Source organism: Onychomys torridus, chromosome 9, assembly GCF_903995425.1.
Source record: "Onychomys torridus chromosome 9, mOncTor1.1, whole genome shotgun sequence".
Taxonomy (NCBI): Eukaryota; Metazoa; Chordata; class Mammalia; order Rodentia; family Cricetidae; genus Onychomys; species Onychomys torridus.
In genome coordinates this window covers 111,506,353-111,534,139 of record NC_050451.1, presented here as the reverse complement: position 1 = coordinate 111,534,139, position 27,787 = coordinate 111,506,353, and the positions used below count along the sequence as shown (strand labels likewise).

The following is a 27,787-nucleotide window of genomic DNA, read 5'->3' as shown; positions in this document are numbered from 1 at the left end:
CACACACACACACACACACACACACACACACACACACTACTGAGGAACAGGGTATGTGGGAAGTGTCTTCCAGCTGAATATAATGTTGACAGATGAGAACCTAAGTGGGAGTGGACTGTGTCATAAGGCTATCACCTAGACACCTGAGTGAAGGAGTCCAAGGTAGGCCAATAGCATCTTGAATTTTATCTCTTCTAAGTCTTCTAAGCCAATATAAATGACATGTACATTTGTAAACATATACTTTAAATTTCTGTTGAGTAAATTAATTGTGACCTAGTTAAAATAATTACACAGTCAGTTAAGCACCCTCTCAGTCTACCACCATTGAAATACTACCACACTCATGCCACATGTTGAGAGTGAACTTCTATTATTTGGCATGAGAATCTTTTTAATTAATTCACTGAGAAATATCAATTAAGATCTTTAAAAATCTTTTTATATATACTCACTAGATGAAACATAATGCTTTAGAATTCTAACTACACTTTTCTTGCAGAGCTAAATAATAATAATGAGTATAACCAGCTAAGATACTAAAGTATTTTTCCTGTGTAGAAGAGTATCTAAAAGATTGAGTATGCAAAAATCTGTGTATGGCAGAAATTGCACGGCATATAATAAGTGCTCAATAAATGTAAGCTATTACTATTGCTCACAGGAGTATTATTATTATTCACTTCTTTTCAGTATTAACATGAACATGGCGAAAATGATTCATGATCTAAATATAAAACTTTAAGAAGACAGATTTTCAGTATTATTTAAACACAGAAAGCTGTAGGCAGTTTGAGAGTTCTCAATATTCCATGTTCAACATCTCTGAATCCTCTCTCTCTTTGTCTTAAAGATGTTCCATGAAGACGCTGCTGGTGGTTGGCAGCTAGTAGCTGTGGATGTCAACAAGCCCCAGGGACGTGCTCCAGCCTGCCTACAGGTACAGCATAATACCATTTTTAAAAATCATTCAGCATGGATCTTTGACTTTTATTTTATACAAATAAATTCATAGGCTCTAAGCTCTAGAATTGCCCAGATTTATCAAGAAGTTGGGGCAAGGTTTTATTCTATCCTGTATTCAGGACCTAGTTAGTACTCATTTAGATGTATAGTAGATACCCTACTTTGCTTTCTATTGCTGTGACTAAGGACTTTGACAAAAAGCAGATTGCATAGAAAATGGTTTATTTTGGTTAAATATCCAGGTCACAGTCTATTGAGATAAGTCAAGGCAGGAACTTAAGCAGAAGCCATGGAAATATGCTAATTTCCACCTTCTTGCCCATGTCTCATTCAGTTTTCTTAAACCATCCAAGACCACCTACTATGCCAGGCTTTTTATTTGGGGCCATCAACCAGCCCCCAAATCATGTCACAGACACTTATTATTAGTTGTGAATGCTTGGCCTAGCTTAGTCTCATTTCTGTCTAGCCCTTCTAACTCAAATCAACCTGTTTCTTTTTATCTACCTTTTGCCTCTGCATTTTTTTTAATAAATATTTTTTCTTTATTATTATGTGTTTTAAATTTTATACATCAGCCATTGGTTCCCCTGTCCTCCTCCCTCCAGCTCCTCCCCTCCCCTCCATTCCCATGTCCTCCAGGATCAAGGCACCCCTGGGGATTCATTTAAACCTGGTAGATTCAGTACAGGCAGGGCCTGTCACCTCCTTCCAGACTGAGCAAAGTATCCCTGTGTAAGCCCAAGGTTTCAAACAGCCAGCTCATGCACTAAGGACAGATCCTGGTCCCACAGACTGGATGCCTCCCAAACAGATCAAGCTATTCAATGGTCTCACTTATCCAGAGGGTCTGATCCAGCTGGGGGTTCCACCGCCTTTGGTTCATAATTCATGTGCTTCCATTCGTTTGGCTATTTGTCCCTGTGCTTTTTGCAATCTTGGATTCAACAATTCACGCTCTTGCAGACCCTCCTCTTTCTCGACAATTGGACACCTGGAGCTCCACCTGGGGCCTGGCTGAGGATCTCTGCATCCACTTCCATCAGTTATTGGATGAGAGTTCCAAGATGACTATTAGGGTGTTTGGCCATCTGATCACCAGACTAGGTCAGATCATTGCCTCTGCAATTTTTACTTTTCTTTCTTCTGTATATCTTACTTTCACTGTTTCTCATGTTTGGCTGGCTAGCGGCTACCTGGATTCTTGCCCCAAATGTGTCCCTCTTTCTCTCCTCCTTCTCTCATTTTTCCATTCTCTTTGAGCCTAGATTTCTCTTCCTATATATTCTCTCTACCTGCAAGCACCCCTTATCCTTTCTTTTGCCTAACTATTGGCCATTGAACTCTTTATTAGACCAATCAGGTGCCTTAGGCAGGCAGGGTGAAACAATGCAACATATCTTTACATAATTAAACACACATCCTTACATCATTAAACAAATGCAGTATGAACTAAAGTAACACACCTTTACACAGTTAATGTAATATTCTGCAGCAGAAACAAATGTAATACATCTTTGCCTATTATTAAAATTAATATTCTAGGATGCCCTACTAAGGGGCAGCACCACCACGGTGGATGGGGTCCCTCCCACAATAACTATTAATCAAGAAAATGTACCCAAAGGCTTTTCTTTTGGAAAATATGATGGAGGAATTTTCTCAGATGAGAGTCGCTCTTCCAAGATGACTCTAGCTTGTGTCAAGTTGACAAAAATCTAAAACGAATCAGCAAGTGGGGATTTGATAAATGATGAATAATGGCACACAAGCAAAAACATTTCAACAGAAAGTTTTGTTGCCATGTTAATTCTTGTCAAATTATTTTCTAAAATGTCTGAGTTATGTAGGGCTCTGCAAATACCTCCATGTGTAACTGTGAAGGAAATATATTAGCACATGATCTGTTGTTCTACATGTACAGTCTCCAGAGCAAGGTGATATCATGGTGTTTTCTTAACAATGAAACCCAAAAGTAAGCATGAGATGATTGATTGCAGGTGCATCTGAGATCAGGACAAGACTCAAATGGTTAGAAGATGGGGCCTGGGGTCCCTACCTATGAAATTTCTAGATTCACTCAGATTTGTTTACCTTTTTTTCCTCTTCAGATGTATAACTGTCTTAAATATTTACAATTTATATTTAAGATTTTATTTTCCTTTCTAATATAAGGTACACAAATATTTCTCCTGTTTTCTAGGTTGCAATTTCATTTTGTTGCACATTTACTTGTTTCTATCATTTAAATAATGCAGGCTAAATTCATTATTCCCAAATGAATAATGATAATATTAAACATTATCTTGTGGTTTTCTTCTGACATATTTTGATTGTACTAACATCACTAATATACAATTAGAGCAACTTACTTGTAGTTGTTCCATGTTTTATCCGATTAAAAAATATTCAAGGGATCACAGACTTATGAAAATAAACTAACAGAGTACCAAATAGGAGACATAATAACCATCCAGTTATCTAAAGCCATTATTACTTTTAGGGAGTATTTTCTTGACACATACTGCCAATGTACTGCTTGTTTTAGGCCATGGTGACATGAAAATAGAAGGAAATGCCTTTTATCAGGGTGGTTGTTTTTGCCATGATTGGTTCAGTTTCTAGTTCTTGGAAGTTAGTCTCATGAAGACAAACAGAACAGAGTTTCAGGAGAAGCCAAACACTTTCAGAGCTTCTAATGCTATATTGCTCTTCCACTTTTTCACTTAATAAGTGCATGGAGCTATTCAAGTATTGAACATAGTTTTTTTGTAGAAATCATGGTTGGTGGGACTTCTACTGATATAGAGCTTTTCCTTGCTGGAGAAATAAGTGTTAAATAATTGGCATTAATCAGAGAGACTCCATTTTGCCTCAGCTTCTCAGCTCAGACAATTTAGTAATGTTAATTGATGTGCCTTAATATTCTCTACCTTATGCCAAATGTTCCAACTCTATTGGTCTTCCTCCCTTCTCATTATATTTATTGGTTGCAGAATTACTCAAATGAATTATGAAATATGACAATACAACTCTGCTGAATAATAGAGACTATAATGTTATTAGTGGACTAGCCGCCTCTGATCTGCAATTAGAAACTATGAAAATTCATTTACCATTATGAGACTCAATTTATAGTTGTAATCACAGGCATAATAAGTATAATGGGAATCATATGCAGGCATGCTGAGAAAAGATTTAGTTTTATGTCCTTATTATGGTCTTTTCTGTTTATGATAAATGAAAATAAATATGCTTGTCCATTTCATTATAACATCTTGAAGTCAGAACAGGAGGATAGATAAACAGAACAGTGCTATTTGACCTGACAAGGGATTCTTAAGTTCTCTAACACACTTGTTAAAATTTTTCATCCATTTAATATTAATTGTATTCATTTTGCATACTTTCATATCAGTTTCATAGGCTAAGTATGAATATATAGTAATATATCTAGTTCTAGTGTATATATATATATATGTAATTCCTGACAGATTCACTCTTAAATTATAAAGAAATAAGTGAAAGTCCTGTGTCTCATGAAGCTCCTTCATTCTCCAACCTGAATTAGCTTCCTTGTCCTGTCTTCCCTTCCCAGGAGCTACTCACTTGCTGGCTAGCAAGAGTCCCCCTTCCAGCCTCTACTTTGTGCTATGAGAGTAGTGGTTTGAGAAAAGGGTCAGTCTAAGGCAGTGGTTCACAACCTTCCTAATGCTGAGACCCTTTAATAGACTCCCTTATACTGTGGTGACCCCCAGCCATAAGATTATCTTTGTTACTATTTCATAACTGTAGTTTTACTACTGCTATGAGTCATCATGGAAGTATCTGTTTACATAAAATCTTAGGCAATCTCTGCAAAAAGATCATTCAGCCCAAAGGGTATCAGCCCATATGTTGAACCACTGGTGTGAGTGCCTTACTAAACAAATCCTCACAAATGGATTATCTTGTCTTTGTTCTAAAGCTGACTCTAATATTCTTCTTCCATTACCACTATATAATTTGAGAAAATTACATGGACATTTGTGTTTTCAGTTGAGAAATGTTTTGTCATGATGTTCAAAGAGTGTGGCCATTGCAGGTATAACCTGGTATCTCACTGTACATCCTGTACCTTCCCTTCTTCTGAGCCATGTAATTTTCCATTTTCATATCTCCCTTGTCTGTCTCCATTCTTTTACCTAATCACTATAGCTTTATTCAGGTTCTTGTACATTAGCCACAGTGGCTAACTATGACTCTGAGCCTGTGACCTCCCACACAAGTTCTCAGAAGAAAATCATCAGAAAACTTGCAAAATTAGAGTGAACTGAGAGGAAATGTGATGTAAGAATAGTTCACAAAATATGAGAGGTATTGAGTTCAAGAATTTGGTCATGGGAGCTGAAGCAGAAGCAGCTGCTCCACTGAAACAAAATGCAATAACAATCACTCATTAGTGTCCGTGGGGTTTGGTACAAGACAAGCTAACATGGATATGAATTTTCAAGTATGTAAATGCTCAGATCCTTTACAATATCCTTAATGATTTTGGTGTCCTTTGTAATGTTTCCCTCATAATTTCTGATTCTGTTAATTTAGTCATCTCTTTATTTCTTTTGAGTGATTGTGTCAATAGTCTGTCAATCTTGTTTATCTTCACAAAGAACTAGCTCTTGTATTTTTCTTTTTGCTTCTATCTCATTAATTTCCACTCTGATTTTTATTGTTTCTTGTCAACTACTTGGTTTTATTTTGTTTTGTTCTTGTTTTACTTTTTTGTTAGTTTTGGGTTTTCTTTATTATTATTATTATTATTATTATTATTATTATTATTATATTTGTGTTTTAATTTTACACATCAGCTATGGGTTCCCCTGTCCTCCCCCCTCCCGCCCCCACCCCTATCTTCCCCCCATCCCCTCCTCTCCATTCCCATCTCCTCCAGGGCCGAGACTCCCCTGGGGATTCATTTAAACCTGGTGTTTTTCCATATGAAGCTGAGTATCATTTTTTCCAGATCTGTGAAGAATTGTGTTGGTAATTTGATGGGGATTGTGTTGAATCTGTAGATTGCTTTTGGTAAGATCGCCATTTTTACTCTGTTAATCCTGCCTATCCATGAGCATGGGATATCTTTCCATTTTCTGACATCTTCTTCAATTTCTTGTTTCAGGGACTTAAAGTTCTTATCATATAGGTCCTTCACATGCTTAGAGTAACCCCAAGGTATTTTATATCATTTTTGGCTATTTAAAGGGTGATGTGTCTCTGATTTCCTTCTCAGTCTGTTTGTCTATTGTATATAGGAGGGCTACTGATTTTTTTGAGTTGATCTTGTATCCTGCTATGTTGCTGAAGGTTTTTATTAGCTGTATCAGTTCCTTGGTTGAATTTTTGGGATCACTCATGTATACTATCATGTCATTTGCAAATAGGGAAAGCTTGACTTCTTCTTTTCCAATTTGTATCCACTTAATCTCCTTATGTTGTCTTATAACTCTGGCTAGAACTTCAAGTACTATATTGAATAAGTATGGGGAGAGAGGACAGCCTTGCCTTATTCCTGATTTTAGTGGTATTGCTTTGAGTTTCTCTCCATTTAATTTGATGTAGGCTTCATCCCAGAGATGCAAGGGTGGTTCAACATATGAAAGCCCGTCAATGTAATGCACCATATAAACAAACTCAAAGAAAAAAAAAAAACATGATCATCCCACTAGACGCAGAAAAGGCATTTGACAAAATCCAACACCCCTTCATGATAAAGGTCTTGGAGCGATCAGGAATACAGGGAACATACCTAAACATAATAAAGGCAATCTACAGCAAGCCAACGTTTTGGCTGTTTTGTTTGGTTTTCTGTTTGTTTGTTTGTGGTTTTTGTTTGTTATTTGTTTCTTGATTTCAATTTTTTTTAGTTACATAGAGACATTTTATTTATGTTTATTTTTAATGTAAGCATTTAGAGCTATAAATCTATAAGGCTCTTTTAATGTGTCCTAAGGATTTTGTTATTTATAGTTTCATTTTCATTTAATTCCAGAAGATTTTTTTTGTTTCATTCTTTTTTTTTTTTTTTTTTTTTTGGTTCTTTGAGACAGTATTTCTTTTGTAGCTTTGGAACTTAGTCTGTAACACAGGCTGGCCTCGAACTCACAGAGATCTGCCTGCCTCTGCCTCCCAAGTGCTGGCATCAAAGGCGTGTACCATCACTGCCTGGCAGATGTTTTTGTTTCTTAATTTCTTCTTTGACTCATTCATCATTCAGTAATGGATTTTAATCTCCTTGAATTTGCATACTTACTAGAAATTTGCTCTCAATTTCATTTTATTGTATTATGATGCAATAAGATACACAAAGTTATTTCAATCTTTCTGAATTTATTAAGATTTGTTTTCTGTCACAATATGTGGCCTATTGTAAATATTCAAGTCATATATAAAGGAAAACCCATAAGAATAATGGCTGACACTAGTGGAAGCCCATGAACTGTGGACTGGTGGCTGTGGAGCCCCCATGGGACAGGACTAGGCCCTCTGGATACGGAAGATAGCTGTTTGGCTCTAACTGTTTGGGGGCCACCCAGGCAGGGGAATTGGGATCTGTCCCTGGTCAATGGGCAGGCTTCTGAAACCTGATGCCTGTGGTGTGACACCTTGCACAGCCTTGGTGCAGTGGGAAGGGGCTTGGACCTGCCTAGGCTCAGTGTGCTGGGCTCTGCTGACTCCCCATGGCAGACCTTAATTTGGGGAATGTGGGGGTATGGAGTGGCTTGGGAAAGAGGGCTGGGGGTGGGAGGAGGGAGGAGGGGGTGTCTGTGGATAGTATGTGGAGTGAGTAGAAAATTTCTTAATAAAGAAAAATGGGGAAAAAATAGAAGAAGAATGGCTGATTCCTAATGGAAACTTTGGAATCAATGTATTACAAGTCCTGAAAGACCACAACACCACAACTGGCAAACTAGACTAATGGACCCATCAGTAAACATTCGCCATACTTAAAGAAGAAAAAAATTCAAGATATAAACAACCTAAAAAATTTTATATTCAACAGACCAAACTTAAGTACAAGAAGCTACATTTTAAACTGAAGAGATGAATAAACCACCAAGGGACTGTAGAAAGAAGACAAAAGCTATAGTTATTAAAACTTGATGATTGAATATCAGGACTCAATGATACTCTTCATTCATTCTACTTTCAAGGCTTTCCCTTGAGTTGGATAGTTGGTTTATTGAGTTATTTAATTTCATCTTCATTTCTGATTGAGTTCTTTTTGTTGTTTCTAATGTTTTATTGAATTACATTTTCAAATTCTGGATTATCTTCATCATTTCTGTCAGGCTTATGTTTGTGTTTTCTTGGGCATCACTCAAGCCTTTATTCTCTTTAAATTCATTTTCTTTAAGTTCATTATTTCTTTGTGTCTTCTTTCAGTTCCTTGAATTTTTTAAGAAATGTATGATTATTCTTTTACACTTTGTGTCCTAGGATTTATCAAGGTAATTGTCATGGGAGAAAACTTTTATAGGATTGCTTGGCTTTGGGAGTTGTGAAGAATACTGCCTTGAACGTTCATGTTATCTGCATTTTTGCAATGACATTTGTACATGTGGTCTCCTTTTGTTCTATGTTTGATGCAGACAGATTAGATTGTGGCAAAACACAGGATCTATGGACTGAGTTAGGCATAAATGGTGAATATTACTTAAGTAGAATGAAGTAAGTTAGAGGGACCTGGGATCACATGCAAAATGTGTGTCCTGATTCAAGCCTATAGTTTGGAGGTAGATCTGAGAGGGTTGAGGGTGTTTCATGGAAGGAAGGATCAGTTAAACTCACCAAGCTAGGCCCTGGGGTAAGATGTGTGGGACTTGGCTATATAGAGTGGTTGAATTTGGCACATGAGAGGTCTGGGAGTGGATGGAGCATGTCCTGGCTGAAGCTTGCCTGTAGGGCCCCGGGCAAGCAAGGATGGCTAAATGGAATACTGGATATAGGGTGTGGGCTAAACCTTGGGTTTGAGAAGGGTGTTTGAGGGTTAGAGAATTAGGCAGAATTGCCTGGCTAGGCTCTGATGAAAGGTGTATAGGACCTGTTTAGATGGAGAGTCTGGAATATCACTCAGGGAACCTGTAGATTGGGGCAGGCAGACCAACGGTATCACATAGCAGTAAATTTCCTCCCTTCCATATATGCCAGTTAGGGTTTGGGGATTTAGCTCAGTGGTAGAGCGCTTACCTAGCAAGCACAAGGCCCTGGGTTTGGTCCTCATTCTGTAAAAAAAAAAAGACAAAATAACAAAAAAGACCAAAAAATAAATAAATAAAACAAAACAAAACAAGGTAATCTAATATGCCAGTTAATGCAACCATCTTTTCTAGCCTCTTATAAATTTTTGCAGATTCATAAGCAATCTTCAAATTGCTAACATGTCACTTGCCCACTTATTATAAATGATTTTCAGAAATCCCATATATTTCTAAAGGATATATCACTTGTATATCAATACAAAGCAATAGAAATTTTAAATATGGAGACAAATCCAAAGTGTGCATACTAGATGCATGGATCCAAACTGTGCACTCTCCTGCTGTGAGATATTTGTACACTGTGTGAAGATCACTGCTGTGATTGGTATAATAAAAGCTGGATGGCTAATAGCTAGGCAGGACTTCCAGAAAGAGAAAGATCTCTGGGAAGAGGAAAGACAGAGTTGCCAGCCAGTGTAGAGGAAGCAGGATGAGCAGTACAAATAGATGAGGTGTTGAGCCACCCAATAGAACGTAGACTGAAAAATATGGGTTAATTTAAGTTGTAAGAACTAGTTAGGAACAGACCTAAACTAAAGCTGAGCTTTCATAATTAATAATGTCTGTGTGTTATTTGTGAGCTGTCAGCCTCCCAAAAAATTTGTCTACACTCTGCTGTTATTAGGCAGTGAGGGAAGTCTCCCATGCAGTATTATGAAACAATTCAGAAAGTTTCTTGAATGTATGCTTAAGTGTGGATCTTAGAAAACTGAAAAGTTATAATTGACTCTTTTAGCATCAAACCCACCATTAGGTAGCCATTTAAGTGCTGCTTTTTATAAGAGCAACATCTGTGTGAGGGGGGCACTATAATGCATGATGAATTGAATCAAATTAAGAGGGAAAGTCATTCCTCAGCTGCTGCTGTGACAAACCAGTCCCCTGCCTCTCAGGTAGGAGTTTTCATCCTTGTCAGTTTGACAGATATGGCTACATTCTTGACACTCTCTTCCAACACATGCATACCCAGTGGTCTATTATCAGTAAAGAATATCTGACAGGAAAATGAAGGTATACACGAGACATGGAGTACTCCCACTCAATTTCTCTCTGGTAACATCACATGTTGTTCCCTCTTCTGCAAGAAAAAAGATAAAAGGCCTTTTTCCGCATAAATAGGTCAAATTATGACAAGATTATTACTGTAGTGTTTTAATGCATTTTGAGAAATTTTCCGTTGAAGGTGAAGATTGAGAAGGGGTGAACAGTGTGATGCATGTATTTTGAATGGTAGAGTTACATCCTAGATAGTTCTTACAATATCTATTTTCTTAATGAATCATCCCATAACTGATAGATAATTTTAGAATTGGTGGTGCCTGTGAGAAGTTAAGGTCATTTGATCAGCTAGTATCCTCTGTCCTCCTGGACAGTGTGAGAAGATAAGGAGGTCTAGCTAAGACAATGAATCCAAGGACCACTTGGGACAACTTTCCGAAGCTTTTTTTTTTTTTTTCAGTTTCCTTATCTCACAAACAAGAATAATAAGCTTCTTCTATATGTAAGTATCAGGATTGATGCACATAAAATTCCCAGCATAGGCTGTGGGAGATAGTTGGTCACTCAACCTGGAGAAAGGATCATCCTTGTCTTTAGCACATTCACAGACTCACTCACCACTTAAGGAGGGTCAATGCTCACTTCTAGGAAGTTATTTCATGTACATTCCATGGTCAACTGACTCAGCCTCCAGGCTCAGCCATTTATCCCACCCTCAACTCCTAAGCCCAGGGCTTGGAAGTCTGTTTCTTTGTCCTTGTTTCTAAATCCATTTGTTTGTTTATACCAGTTTGTAGATTAAAAAAATATATTGCCTTGAATGTTTACATTATGTAGTGACTAAATACAGCTACTTAGCATGTATACTTATGTACAAACACATAGGCACAATGACATTTTTCATTTCTTATATCAGAGGTAAATTAATACGCTTAGAGGAAAACTTAAGGAGAGGAACCAAATAATAGTGTATGAGCATCTTTCTTCTGTTACTCTTTTTTCTAGCATGATAGGAAGATATGGTAAAAATTCTAATGTTCTGATCTTTATTATTATCTGAGGCTATCATATTAACAAAGTCAACATGTCATTGCTTACAAGCCAAGATTTTACATTCTCCTTTCTGATTTTTTCCAAATGTCAATAATGAATTCATGTAGGGATACTGAGTTCTTAATCCTTAATTATAGTTGAACTAATTGGAAGTGTTTGGTACAGATCTTCATTTACTTCTCCTTTCTCCTACTAATCCATAAATTTTTGGCCACAAAGTATGAGGAAATAGGGGCATATTAATCACTGTTCAGTAATATGTTTCAAAGTGTGAATGTCCATTATGACATTGTATTCTGGAAAGTACCTGCTGTCATAAATTAAAGCCTTCATAAGCAATATAGACCATAGCTTAAATCAATTCAGGACAGATGATTTTGTTAAGTCTTAGGAAATGGCCTATTTTAAGTGTCCCTTGTTTTTACCAATGCAATGCAGATGAGTGTGGTCTTTAGCACTGTTTTACAGTGTCCCAAAGTATCTTCTGTGGGTCTCTACTGCTGAGCAAGGTATTGTATTAATATGAATGTTGTGGTATTGTGGGTCATGATGAGTCTCTGAATAGAAAAAACAGAATTTTATATACGTGGTTAGGCATTGGACAATGAGGTTGAATACCTTTAGGACACCCATAAATTCTTTTCCCTTTCCCCAAGGATCAACATTCATTACTAGATCATTAATTTTCAAATCCCTAGATCAGATCAATGATCCATGGAAGTACCAGAATGCCTGGGATAGCCTGGTGGTTAGCAATCAAAGGAAACTGGCTGGTTTAAGCCATGCTGGTTTATAAAGAAGATAGTAATTTTTGTTTGTGAATCTATGATTTGCCTGAAAAGCTCTGCCAGTCCATGCCAAATCTCAGCTAATAGCTTGGGCACCTATAATCAGACATTCTTCAGCTCATATTTATGCTCTGGGCTTTGCTGGCTGGCAATGGAGTGAAGAGGATGTTAGGATCCATAGCTAGGTCAGCATGTCAGTGTGGTGGCTCAGGCACCCTAACAAACAAGTATTTCCCAATTCTCTGCTTATGACTCCTCTATTATTATAAACTAACCAGAGAAAATCACATGAATGAATTGAGAGTTGCTGTAGAAGATGCTGCCAAGGGCATGGACACCCATGGGGTTAATTCAATGAGACACCACCACACTTTTCCACAAAGACTAAAAGAAACATTAAAATCACTAGCTAAGAATAACTTTCAACCCATATTAGCAACTTTTTTCATCCTAGCATACATGAGTTTCTTCTTATTAAGATCTAACTTGTGTTGTAGGGTCAGGAGCTGATGGCTGAAGTATATTGATGATAATAGTATGACTACCAATATGTGATTTATTGACATAACAGTAGAAAACTTTCTGATACTGGACAAGAGATTAAAGGGTCTTATGAGAGTCTTCTTCCTTCAATTTGATTCCAGATGTTCATTTTTACCTAAGAAAAGAGCAAGCATGGCAATTGGCAGGGTGTTCATGGTATCACAGACTCCCAGTACCCTTGTACAGAGTTACTTGTGGATCCTTTCCTATCCTGCCTCTCTAAGGACAGGTGATGTTGAAAGACACAGTCTAGAAGAACATTCACTGATCTGTTTTCAGTATTGATATAAACATATTAACTACCTAACAAAAATTATTTTAATTGGGAACCATTTCATATATCAATTATAGAAGTATTAACATGCAGATGTCTTCTCAATAAGGACAAAACACTTGTGAACAGGAGATTTATTTTAGGTTTTGTGAAGCTGCTCATTGTTATGTTCTTATTCTTTAGGCTCACAGATAATTTGCAAGATGGTTTTTGAAAAATTATCTTATAAATGCATTTATTTATCTAAATTATTTATTTTGAAATCCAAATGAAATTCAAAATTTGGTATCCAAACGATGCAATGGAACTTTATTTTTAATTAAGGTAGTATATTTTGTTCACTCCATAAGCAAACGAATGATTTAACTTCTGAACTGTGGTATTCATTATTGTATCATAATTTATATGCCTTGTGTACTCTGAGGCCACAAGTTTTCTTAATTTGGATATTCTATCTACAGAATTTTAAGGCTCTCAAAGGTCCAACTTCATATAAAAATATTAGCTGAAAAATTAATAGAAGCAGTTCCCACAAAATACTTACATATAAACTACCCAAAACAAAATCACATTAGACATTTTTAAAATCTATGAATCTTCATAGTCTGTCTCAAGACTTGTTATTTCTTTTAATTAATCCCTTGTGTTTTATCTCTCTTACCTTCCTCCATAAGCAACTGATCATATCTCTATTTTGAAAGCCCTCCAGTTTTCCAATACAATAGTCAAGATGACTAATAAGCTACACCCAGGATTAAATAGTCCTGTTCATATTCATATTTCAAACAACTATGTAAATATTTCCTAAAACAGAAAATGTTATCATAAAGAGCAAATGTTGTCAAGTCAGGCACAGAGCTCAACCAGTCTTCAACATTCCATTATATCATAATGATCTTACATACATCTGTACAGAACAAACTGTCTTAAGGTTCAAACACAGCTTCATGTACTTCTGCCTTCTATTCCTAGACAAACCCTCAGCAAGGATACTGCTTCACGTCTATTTTAGTATCTAGAGCCATGTCAAGGGCTTCTTGACTGCTCAAGAGAAGGTAGAAGAACATCTGCTTTGTTCCCAAAACATTTGGGAATGCTTTCCAACTTGATGTGATTAGAACACTACTTATCCTTTCTAAGAAGTCTGTTTCTTCCTGATGAAGGGGAATGACATGAACACCAAATACTTGAGACTATTGAGAACCAAATGGTGTCATCACATCAGTATGCAATGTACTTGAAATGAAGCTTGGCATAGACCAAGCACTCTAGTACAGATTGCCTCATCTCATGATACAATTTCTTGTTAATATCAATTTTAATTGAACAAGGAGCTCTTTCCCTGTGTGGCTTCCCTTACAGTCTCATGAAGGCTTTCCTTGGACGAAGGAACTCAAAACTAGTGTTTTTCTCTCTTTTTTCCATTTTGCACAAACACAGACTCCATGCATGCTAGCTAGACAGGCACTCAACCATTGAGCTAATCCTCAGCCCTAAAACTAGTATGAGTGATATTTCTTGTTCTTGGGCTTTGCACCATTGCTTCACACTCATTCTCTCATGGCATTTCCTAGTACAAAGCAAGATGTTGATATAGTCACTATAATGTTGTTTACATTTGAAGCAACAGTATTTACTGCATTCTACTGATAAGTCACCCTGTGTGGAGACCATAGTTCAAGTATCACTTCACAGTACTGGGCAGGTGTGTTCAATCATTACCCTAGAAGATAATTTGAGCTGATGTCCATCAGAATCATAGATAGTACTCTATGGTTTCCTATTACAACTGAAGCAAATGTCCACAAACTTAGTTACTTAAAACAAAACAAATTTATCATGTGTTGCAGGTCAGAAGTCAAAACTCATTTTCATTGGAGAAAAAAATGAGATATTAGTGAGACTAAATTATTTTTGGAAACTAATCAAATGCTATTCCTTTTTTTTTTTTTGTAGCTCCTTACAGTACCCCATCCCCTGCCATTTTTAAAGAGTCTGTAATTGTGGCTTCAGAAAGCCCCCTCATGGTGCAAACCCTTTTATCTAACTGGTTCTTTGCCTTGGAATTGCATGGGAAGGAATTGCCATACATTTGGGGCTCTAGTGATCCTAATATAACAATGTTATTCAGCCAGTCTTTTAGATTCTGCTTCAGTCATTGCACGCTTCTAGAATCAAGAAGTTTGAAGAATCTGATAATTTTATAGGTCACCCAGTTTACCCTCTTATTCAATGAGTATTATCTATGGCACTTATTCTTAAACTTGAACATGACCACCTAGGAACCTTGTTAAAGTTACAGATTTGAATTCTTTGTGGAGGGGAAGCTGTAGATGTAACCATCTTGATAAATAAGAAACACAGAGCCAAATACAGAGTTAATAGCCAAGAGGTCAGAGCAATAGCTGAGAGCTGAAAATCTTACCCTTCACTGCTGCTCTGTCTTTCCTCTCTGACAGAGAGCTACTTCCCGTGTCCTTTTTTATAGACTTTCTGTTCTGCCTTCTCATTGGTTGTAAACCCAATCACATGACCTCCTTGTCACTGATGTCTGTACAGACTTCCAGGTCTTCTATGGTTGGTATTGAGATTAAAGGCATGTGTTGCCATGCTGGCTGTATCCTTGAACACATAGAGAACCACCTAGCTCTGCCTCCCAAGTGCTGGGATTAAAGGTGTGCAACCACCACCGTCCAGCTTCTGCTATAGCTTGTTCTGACCCCAAGGCAACTTTATTAACATACAAATAAAATCACATTTCAATACAAATAAAATATCACCATATTTCCCCTTTTCTATTTTAATAAAAAGGAAAAAAGGAAAAAAGTTATAACTAATATAAGAAAAACTATATACAAAAGTATAATAACTATATACCATATATAAAAGCAATAAATACCTAAAAAAATGCCTCGTCCATTCATATTTGGCAAATTCAGAGAAAATAATTACATTATCTATCCTATTTTGGTAAGTTCAAAATGTACCTGACTCACTTTCTATCCTAACTTATATTACTAACAGAACTGTCTTATAACATCTTTCAAATTTATACACTTACACCTCTTAGTTTCTTTTCTGAAATTCTTAACAAGGAAAACTATAACTATAACTAACTGATCTTCAACTCCCCCAGAGACCCAAGAAGGAAATAATACTACCTAATAAAAAATAAAAACAGGAGGTGCATGCAAGCAGCTTCTTAAAAAAAAAAAATGTGTGTTGACAGAAACAGCCAGCTGCCTAGACAGTCACCTGAGGTTTTTCTGCAGTATTGGGCATCATCTTCAGCCTATAGGCTTAGTTATCTGACAGACTCATTTAGGAACTAGGATGTATATAAAGCCAACAGTTTGACCTCACATTTGGTGAGAGTAGTCCATGTACTAGAAACACCTGAATTCCACTCGTGTCATGTCATGATTCAGGATTTTAAATTCTGGAAATTGTTGATATTTTTTTAATTCAGCCATCCATTCTTCTTTGCTGTGTATATGTGGCTTCATCTTGGCAACACATTCTTCTCCACATCCCTCTATTAAATGCCAGTCTACTATTGAGAGGTGTGTGCTTAGTTACTCTTCAAGAATAACTGTTCCACTGCACATCAGAAGCCATTGGCGCACTGCCTGTTCAGCTGCTTTAGAAGAAAAGGGCACAGTACCTTTTCCAGATTGCAAAGGCCACTCACTTCAGGGATGGTGCCATATTTTCTGGCTTCAGAAGATGCCTTTTGTTAAAGCCACAACCACACTTGTTTTTGGCAAGAATCGGTAGTCTTTTATTTCATGTCTTGTCTGTCCTGTTTGTCAGCAGTTGATTCAAGGATACTTTGTTGTCCAGTGGCTAACTTTTGTCACAATGAAAGTTAATTCCATATGCAGTTTCTTCAATGCCCATATTTTCTCTGAAGTATATTGGTACTGCCAGGAGCTGACATGTCTCATAGTCACAGCAAAAAGAAAAATTCCTAAGTTATTAAAACATTTTAAGTGCCATATTCTGTAGGTCTCTGAAGGGTTTGAAGATGACCTGTCTATCTAAAACATATCTGTTCAATCTTGAAAACACACCTATTATGACTGCAAGTTTGATTGTAGTGTCTAACTACTAATTTCATTTTGTTATCCTAGTAGTTGGTAATAATAACATTCAAGGATCAGCAAATTGCATTACATTGCTAAATGAATGGTATAAGTACAATATCTTGAGCAAGATTAGAAATATATGTATGGCATATTCTAACAATCTCAATCTCAAAATATATAACTTGTATATAATATAAAAAAAAATCAAATCCAATGTAAAGTATTTAAAACTAGTAATTGTCTTTTTTTTTCAAACAAGAACCTTAAATCTAACCTCCTTTGCTTAGCCCTTTTCCTAACACTTAACAACAACTTGTAACCAACCCTCCTAAACAATGAAAATTACCCCAGACTAAAAACCCATTAAAAGACAAAAAAAAAAAAAAAAAAAAAAACAAAAACACCTGCCCCACACCACCTCTTTGGGAATGTGGGCGTCATATTCTTAAAATTGCTTCCTGTTGGGTATGGGCGAAGGTATCTTTATTCTGAAAAGAAAAATTTTGGGTTAATTGTCAAATTCTAGGAAAGGTAACTATATCCTTTGTTGTCCAGTTTGAGCATTATTGAGCCAAAGTTCAGGGTTTATCTCAGTCCTTATTCAAGTAGTCTTTGAAACTGGATCATCTCAGCTAACCCTCTCAAAAGTGCTCTGAGTAGTTTGTAGTCCAAAGCTGATCTGTAGATGATGTTTTTCAGCGTAGTGATATTATTATTGTCCACATGGAACTGTTGTTGTGGGGCCCCTGGAGATTTCAGTTGATGTTAGGCCTGGCCATGATTTCCTACAGAAAACTCATAAGAGACTCGAACACAAAGACATGTATAGGCAGCTAATTGAAGCCTTTTTTCTAAAATTAGTTAGTACTCTATATGACCATTATTATCTTAACAAAGTTTAAAATGTGTGTGTGTGTATATGTATATATATATATATATATATATATATATATATATATTATATATATAATCTTGTAAAATTTGATATAAAATTCATACTCTAAGAAAAGTTTAAAGAATCAGAATAGAATCAAAGAATTGAGATTAGTAATAGAATAGTCCCTTAATTAATTTGGTTTTTCTGCTGTCCCATGTCAGAAGATGGCTCTTTCTTCTGGTATGCTACAGGGAGTTTGCATTTTCCTTTTAACAACATTCTTGAGTTTAAAGAAGGAGAGAGCCATTCTCCACCTCCAAAGTCAGCTTTAAATTTTAATTGAACTGGGACTACAAGAAGACCAATAGTGTTAAATTTTTTAGAGAAGAGCATAAACAAACATTTAGGAAGACATGAAATTTTGTAGATCATATACCAATAGGCCATTTTACTCTTTTTCCTGGGACAGATGATTTGTCCTTTTTCATCAGTTGTCTCATTTGTCCAGTGTTCTTCAGATTCTTTAGCCTTCATTCTCCTAAAAGGCAAAAACAAAAACCCTTCCCCAAGACTAATTTTGGGGAGGTTCCCTTTTGGCAAGTTATATCTGATTAAATGAAAAGGCATGTATTAATGGTATAAGTTAGTTTAAATTGGATGGTCATGTTGGTTGATGATCTATCACCTTCTCTAATTAAGAGGTCTCGCTTGTTCAAATTGAACCTTTATCAATTTTGATGGTATCCACAGCTTATCTTCTCCTGCAGAAACAAAAGCAAAACCTTGTCTCCAACATAACACATATCCTGGTTTCCATTCTGAGGTCAGCACATCCTTGAAATATATAGGCTGATTTAATTCTGTAAGTTTTTTTTTTTTCTATTATCCAATGTCTCTTTGCAGCTGTTGTTCTTTTCTCATTAGCATTGAGAAAATTCAAAGTTAATGGAGCATTATGCAGTCTATTTCTGGGGGGTTTTGTTACCCCTTTCTGTTTATTTACCATGTCCTTTAGAGTTCTGTTGGATCTTGCTATCACTGCTTGGCCTGTAGGATTATGTGGTATACCTATAATATGCTTTATATTGTAATAAGCAAAATACTGTTTCATTTCAATAGAGACATATGCTGGAGCATTGTCAGTTTTAATTTGTGCAGGTATACCCATGATGGCCATAAATTTTAGCAAATGAGTGATTACAGAATCAGGTTTTTCAGAACTCAAAGCAGTCGCCCATTGAAATCCTGAATAAGTATCGATAGTATGGTGTACATATTTCAATTTTCCAAATTCTGCAAAGTGAAACACATCCATCTGCCAGATTTCATTCCTCTGAGTACCCTTTTGGTTATATCCTGCTGGTAATGGCATCCGATTGTACAAGGAACAAATAGGATATTTTTTTTTACAATTTCCTTGGCTTGTTGCCAGGTTATGGAAAAACCCTTTTTTAAACCTTTACTATTGACATGATGTATTTTATGAAATTCTGAGGCCTCCAGAATATTTCCTATCAATAATTTATCAATCTCATCATTACCTTGTGCTAGAGAGCCTGGCAGACCAGTATGGGATCAGATGTGAGTTATATATAAAGGACGACTCCTTTTCCTGATCATATCTTGTAATTGAATAAATAGTGAAGTTAATTCTGAAGCATCAGGGATAAATTCTGTAGTCTCAATATGTAATACCACTCTTTCAGCATACTGAGAGAGGTTCTGAAAAATCCATTAATACCAACAGAATAGCATACAATTCTGATTTTTGAACTGAATTATAAGGACTTTGAACCACTTTACTTATATTTTCTGATTTGTAACCTGCCTTTCCTTGTTTGTTGGCATCTATATAAAAATGTATGAACTCCAGATATGGGTTTTTTCTGTACAGTTCAAGACATGATCCAATCAGCTCTCTTTATAAGATCAATTCTATCACTTTTGGGATATTTGCTGTTAATTTCTCCAAAAAAATTACTGCAAGCTCTTTGCCAAGTTTCACTTTCTGTCCATAATTTTTCAATGTCCTCTTTAGTTAAAGGTACAACAATTTCTGCTGGGTCTATTCCTGCTAATTGACAAAGTCTCAATTTTCCTTTCAAAATTAAGTCAGAGATTTTTTTTTCACATAAGTTTTTAATTTTTTATTTGGTTTATTTGGTAAAAAATTCATTCCAATATAATATCTTCTCTCTGCATTAATATTCCTATAGGAGAATGCCTAGAAGGTAAAATAACCAAAATGCAATCCAGCCTTGGATCAATATGATCCACGTGTCCTTTGTGTACTTTCTTTTCTACCAAAGCTAATTCTTTCTCAGCTTCAGGTGATAATTCTCTTGGACTATTTAAGTCCTTGTCATCTACTAAGGTTTTGAACGAATTATTCAGTTCATCATTTTTTACCCCAACACTAGTTTGTAGATGAGAAATGTCTCCAAATAATCTTTGAAAGTCATTAAGAGTCTGTAGTTGATCTCTCCTAATTTTACCTTTTGAGGTCTAATTTTTCGTAGCTCTATTTTATATCCTAAATAATTAATAGAATCTCCTCTTTGTATCTTTTCAGGAACAGTTTGTATTCCCCAACAAGGCAAAATTTTCTTTACTTCTTCAAACATTCTTTCAAAAGTATCTGCATTTGAGTCAGCTAGTAAAATATCATCCATATAATGATAAATTATAGATTTAGGAAATTTTTTACATATCACTTCTAATGGCTGTTGGACAAAATATTGGCACAGGGTTGGGCTATTCAACATTCCCTGTGGGAGGATTCTCCATTGAAATCTTTTAACTGGTTGAGAATTGTTGTAAATAGGCACCATGAAAGCGAATATTTCTGTCTTTTTCTTGTAAGGGTATTGAAAAGAAGCAGTCTTTTAAATCAATAACTATGAGAGGCCATCCTTTTGGTAACAGAGTAGGCAAAGGAATCCCAGATTGTAGAGAGCCCATTGGCTGAATTACTTTGTTAATTGCTCTAAGGTCTGTTACCATCCTCCATTTACCAGATTTCTTTTTAATAACAAATACAGGAGAATTCCAAGAGCTGGTAGATTCTTCAATATGCTGAGCATTTACCAGTTCTTCCACCAGCTCTTCTAAAGCCTGGAGTTTCTCTGTTGTTAAAGGCCATTGATGAACCCATACAGGCTTGTCTGTTAACAATTTTAAAGGTAGAGCTGTTGGTGTCTTTGGAACATCATCAGTTTTTCTGCCCTGTTCTTGTATAATATGGATGGCTGGTGACCACTCATTAGAATAATACCTTCTAATATTTCTCTCAGAAACATGTGCTAGTTTATTATTTGTTTCTGAGGTTGGAGGGATGTTAATCTGAGTATTCCATTGTTGCAACAGGTCTCAACCCCAAGGTTCATAGCTATGTTAGCTACATATGGTTTTAATTTTCCTCTCTGTCCTTCTGGACCTATACATTCAAGCCATCTTGCACTCTGTTTCACTTGAGATAATGTTCCAATTCCTAACAGTTGAACGTTTACCTCCTGAAGAGGCCAAGTTGGATGCCAAAATTCTGGTGCAATTTTGGTCATGTCAGCACCTGTGTCTATCAGACCAGATAATAAAACACCATTTATTTTTAATGTTAATTTTGGTCTTTGATCATTTATAGAAGTTTGACAAAAAAAATTTTCTTTATGATTTCTCCTGAATTTTCTGTTTTCTCTGTCTCAGTTGTTCCATTACTCCAAGTAGCCTGGTTTATTCCAATAAGCATTTGGTTATTTAATTGCTGTGAGTAGGAGTCTCCTCAACAATGGCAGGAAAGGTCTGAACCGGATTCACTGTTGGGGCCTGCCTGAGGCCCCTCTGGGAGTTTCCCCAAAGACTGAGGCAAAGTATTACCTTGTCTGTCTCTTGTTGATCTACATTCATTGGTCCAGTGTTTTCCCTTACCACACCTTCTCTACATACTCCAGAAGGAAGGGGCATTCTGTTGCCATTGTTCCTTGAAGAAACTTTGTTTCTAGAAGTGCCCTGTTTACAGTCCCTTTTCAAATGTCCTTGCTTTCCACATCCAAAACATCTGACATTCCTCAAAACGTTTGAAATTGCTTCTCCTATTCACATATTATCATGATCATGAGCCTCAACATTAACCATGTCTCTAATCCAATCTTCCAAGGATGCAGATCTTGCCTTTAATGGTCTGATTATTTATTCTCTTGCATGCTGCATTTGCATTCAATTATTATCTGGCTAGCTTCTGAATTCGGGACCATTCTATTTACTGCTGAAGTCAGTCTTTGTAAGAAATCTGTGAAAGATTCTTTTGGGCCTTTTATAGCCTTTGTAAATGACTCAGTTTTCTTTCCTGGTTCCTCAACTCTGTCCCATGCATTCAAGACTGCCATTCAACATAGAGCTAGGGTTTAGATATCATATAAACATTGTGTTTGTGCTGCAGCATATTGACCTTCTCCAACAAGTTGATTGTGGAAGACTTTATCCCTACATTGTTTTGCTATGTTTTCTAGCTTCCTCTTTGAACAACATTTGTCACTGGAGCTGTTGTCCAGGTTCCAGAACAGCATGTGCCAGCTCCCACCAGTCCTGTGGTATAATCCTACTATAAGTTGACCAGGAGTTTAACATTTGCTTTACATATGGGGAATGCATGCCATAAGATACTATTGCCTCCTAAAACCTTCATAAGTCTAACATTTCAACTGGAGTCCAAATATTTTGAGTATTCACTTGACCAGGTAGCTGCTGTATGGTTACCGGATAAATTAAGGGTAATTGTGTGAAAACAGGCTTTCTTTCTGTAACCTTATAATCCAATCCTGAAACAACTTCACTGTTAATTTCTTCTGTCTGAATCTGAATTTCTCTATAATTCATTTTAACAGGTTTTTCTAAAATTTTTATCCTGTCACTTAAATTGACTATCTTTTAAATAATAAAATAAGGGTAACAAGAGTAATAATGTGCATAATTTGATCAACATTAATCTTATCATATAGTTGTTCCATTGTCAGACTGCCTAAAATTTCAAACAAAACCCACTTTTCTTCCAATGTACACATAAAACCCATTTTTTTAATGCGGAAAAAAATCTTTTTTAAATAGTTTCCTTTAAAATATCTAATATAACTGACTTACCAATTTCTACTGTAGAACAGTAGAAATCCAAGGGAATTTCAAAACAGCTGCCTAGAGTCTGAGGTGGGAGAGAGAGAGAGAGAGAGAGAGAGAGAGAGAGAGAGAGAGAGAAAGTAAAGCATAGCCACGTTCTGGCTAAAAGCTTGAATCCAACCATGTGTTCCCACTTGAGCTGAGTTGAGCCTGGGCTCTGGCTTCCTTAAGTTCTGACCAGGTGCGTTGGCATTTCAGCCAAAAGCAGCCTATCTGCAGTTGCCTGTAGCTACTGCAATTATCAGTAGCTCTGGCAGGCCTGGCTTTTTAAGCAAGTAACTCCAGCTGTGGTAACTGCTTGTAGCTAAGGTCAGTTGGGCTTGAGTCCTAACCTGAGCTAGGCCCAATCTAGGGAGCAGGACCCAGCTAGGTAGCTGGGCCTGCCCAGGCAGGAAGCCAGACCCACTGCCAAGTGGTTTTTTAATGAATTCTTGCCACATGAGCTGGGCGCCAAATGTAGATGTAACCATCCTGTTAAATAAGAAACACAGAGCCAAATACAGAGTTAATAGCCAAGAGGTCAGAGCAATAGCTGAGAGCTGAAAACCTTACCCTTCACTGCTGCTCTGTCTTTCCTCTCTGACAGAGAGCTACTTCCTGTGTCCTGTCTTTTTATAGACTTTCTGTTCTGCCTTCTCATTGATTGTAAACCCAACCACATGACCTCTTTGTCACTGATGTCTGTACAGACCTCCAGGTCTTCTATGGTTGGTATTGAGATTAAAGGTATGTGTTGCCATGCTGGCTGTATCCTTGAACACACAGAGATCTGCCTAGCTCTGCTTCCCAAGTACTGGGATTAAAGGTGTGCAACCACCACCGCCCAGCTTCTGTTATAGCTTGTTCTGAACCCAAGGCAACTTTATTAACATACAAATAAAATCACATTTCAGTACAAATAAAATATTACCATAGGAAGCAGCCTTAGTTCTTACATTTCTAAGCACCAACAAAGGTGCAGCTGACCCAGAGACCCTTTGAGTTGAAAGTCTCTAGTGTTTCTAACAAATTTTGATGCCTTGGGAAAGATTCTATTATAGTCTCTTCACACCTTGGTAATTGCAATTGCTATTTATACAAATAAGTGGATTTTGGAGCAAAGAAAAACTAAAAGTTATTCAGAAGTTGTCTGATTTTTTTTTCAAACCACTTTAAAATGGGATTCTATTTTTATTTATGTCTGTGTATGTATGTCTATGTGAGCAGGTGCATATACCCATTGAGACCAGAAGATGGTGTCTGAAGCTGGAATTATAGGCGATTATGAGATGCCCTTTGTGGGTACAGGGAACAGAACTTGGATCATATAGAACAGCAACAATCATTCTTAAACACTAAACCATCTCTTCTGTCCCTTGACTTAAAAAAAAGTGAACTAAAATGACATTTTAAAAGAAGGAACATTAAAAAACTTGAATACAGATGTCTGAAAATTCTTATACTACATGTATAAAAATACATCACAAATATGCATACATTTAAATGTTTGTATGTGGGTGTTCGTGGACAAGTATGTGTGTGCGTGTCTCTATATAGATAAATAGATGATAAGTAGAACCTAGATTGATGTTCACTGATAGAACTGTGGAAACCTCAAGTTTCATAGTGTTTTGTGACACCTCTTCAACAATTTCCTTTCTATTAATTTGCATAATAAAGTAAAAATTGAAGGTGCAGACTTAGACTTCTGTAGACACAAGAATGAATGCAGATGCAATATTATCAGCCATTTTGCATCATGGAAGCTGAGGACAGTTTCTTAACACTGGTTGACTTAATTCAGTTCTAGTGGCCTCTGTCACCAGCTTTCATATTAAAGCTGGAGTTACTGATCTTAATATTAAAATTTGGCTCCTACACATACTTATCACATTCATTCTTATTTAATGTTTGAAAGTTATTACTTTGGAGCAAGTCAACTAAGGCACAGTGATTATAGCATATCAAACTCCATTGTAAGTGATTATTTTAATGACTCTGTACCAACAAAGATACATAGACATTCAGACAAAAAAAAATCCTAATTATAATGACAGCACCAAAGCCAAGCTGTGACAGTTACAAAATCAATTTCAAAGTTTTTTGACAGCCATAGCTGAAAGCTTTGTTCGGACTTTCCTGTAATAATAGTTTACTTAAGACCTAAATCCACAGTGAAGGAAAACAGCAAGAAAAAGTTGTGGCTTTTCTGTCATGCTAATAAAATAGAAATTGGTTGACATGTTTTTAATAGAACATTATGTTGAAAGAGTATAGAAAGGAAATGATGGGCATGGAATTTAACTCTAACAATGCAAAGAAAGAAAAAATAACAATGCAAGTTCTAACAAGAATAGAAACTTGACAACTGATTTACTTATCTTTGTTATAAAAATCAGTAGTTCTTGCAAGTAAATTGATGGCCATACAAACAGGTTGATTGACAGTTCTGGAATTTGATTTTTGTATTACCAATGAAATAAAATCAAAGAGAAATTGATATAAAAATGTTTCAATCCCCAGGAAGAACATGAAGCTTCATGGGAAATCTGCTTTTCGCTTGATTCAGATGTCTCTAGAGTTATTAGGGTTTTGGCACTTTGGTTTATCTTCCTTTGTTCTGGGCTCAAAGATGTTCAATATAATTAATTCTTTGCCCCTGTGTGACTAATTTCTCATTCCTAACAGAAATGTATCTAGTTCGTGAAATGGCATTTGTTTGGACTAGAGGTCTTTGTATAACACATCTTCATAGACATTGACTTATTTTAAAATGATAATATACCTTTTGAGCAGACACATTGTGTCCACTTTACTGAGGAGAAAATAGAGGTGCAGTGGCTTGTTAGGGATATAGCATCAGGAAGTGGTAGAGTCTCAGTTCCAGACAACTTGACTCCACCCCATTTTGCTAGAGAAGGCTGGGTAAGATGATGCCTTGGACATCTTTCAGGTACATCTTATCTCAGTCTCTGCCTGAGATTTATGTAGATTCTTTTAGTTGCAATACTAAGGAGCTTTTCAGTCAGATCATAGGGTAGGAGCACACAGTGTCCACAGTATGGGGAAGAAAGCCTCAAGAAGAGATGTGACTGCCTTTCTACATCCTGATTCAGAAAGGTTTTGCTTTTTGGATGTTGGCAGAGCCTATGAAAGCTTTTCTCTAAAGCCTTACTCCACACCTGCCTCCACTTTGTACTATACATCTGCTTATCTGCCACATGACTGATCTCCATGTCTAAATTAAATTGCATGGTTCTCTTTCCATGCTTCATTCAAATTCATATTCTCTCTCTTCTTCTGTCTTTCTCTCACTCACTATCTCCTGCTTATGAATCTATAGTAAATTTCTCTCTAAAACTCAAAAAACAAAAAAGGAAGAGACCATGTGGTGGCACTGGTCCTGAGCAGTTGGCTCTCTGTGTCCAGAGCCTTCACCCTCTGTTTTCCCCACTTAGATAATCTCTTCCCGACAATGGAGTAAAATCATAGAAGGGACTTCAAATAGACTTAGTGGCAAAGCTCATTTCTGATGCATTCTTACTGTGTGGTTTTGAACAAACAAACTAAACTCTCTGAACTCTGTTTAATGCATGGCATATATCCTACTGTTTCGAGCTGTGGCATTGCCATTAACAGACACAACATGAATAACAGGTACATAAGTTACTTGGCACATAGTAAACATTCAACATGTGGCAGCTACCATAATACTTGTTTTTAATGCTTAGTTAACTCCACTCCAACACAGTCAATGGACTTGGACCAGATTTAATTCCCAATCCTGAGTCTAACCTCAATTCTCATGTGACAATGAAGAAAATTGTTTAACCTCTTAGAGTCTCAGTTTTCTTATCCATCAAATTAGAATAACATCCCAGAACTAACATGGATTCTAATTGAGTTAATCTATGTAAAATTCTAGAATAGCCCCAGACACATAATAAGTTCAACAGACAGTCATTATGCACTATAGGATTATTCAGAAAGTATTTATGGAAGCAATAACAGAAAATAAGTCTTCTGTTTCTCCCTCTTTCCACCATGTAAAATGTTTTCATTCCCCCACTTAATACCAAATGGTCATGCTTGTTTTTCAGGGTAACCATTTGGAAACTAGTTTTCCATATAGTCAGAACTCACAGTCAAAATAACCTAATGTACAAGGTTCAAGTAGATATAAGTTCAAATAAACATATTTCCCATTTCTAACTGAAGACTTCTGAAATTATGTTCCTATACTTATTTAACTCACTGAAAGAAATGGCTTCCTTTGATCCCAATATTGAACAGGAAGACATTGATCAGTGGTCTTTGAAAAACTGTTTTTCACTGCCATATTTCCCCATAGACCTGTTGTCCCTCAAAACCTATCAGCATTGACATGCACTTAATGGTGAGGTTCATGTCTTCATAAAGAGTTTACCTATCCATTTTGCCTCCTCAGAAAATGATGAGATCATCTGTTTTCCACATGTTTATCCTGAGCATGGTGACTGTGGATGTGATAGTTGCAGCCAGCAACTACTACAAGGGAGAGAACTTCAGAAGGCAATATGATGAATTCTATCTTGCAGAGGTAAGTCACTGGAGGGGTGTGCAGCAATGCTCAAGGTAGGAGAGTCTTGTAGAAGGCCTTTTGAAAATTAACTCAATTACTTGACTGTCTCCTAAACTGACTCATCATCTGCCTCTTAAGCAATTCCTCTGGTCACTGTGCTGTCACTCACTTCCTGTCACCATGAGCCTGGGCAGTC

The 27,787-nt window shown here is 36.5% G+C and overlaps 1 protein-coding gene across 1 annotated transcript in view; it reads left to right on the top strand.

The window, feature by feature from the left end:
• Nalcn (sodium leak channel, non-selective) overlaps positions 1 to 27,787 on the top strand; it is a 326,188-nt gene that overhangs the window by 97,104 nt on the left and 201,297 nt on the right. Inside the window, exons 10-11 of the mRNA XM_036199902.1 lie at positions 854 to 940; positions 27,478 to 27,609. Of these exons, the coding sequence (XP_036055795.1) occupies positions 854 to 940; positions 27,478 to 27,609 (219 nt within the window). The remainder of the gene's footprint in view (positions 1 to 853; positions 941 to 27,477; positions 27,610 to 27,787) is intronic.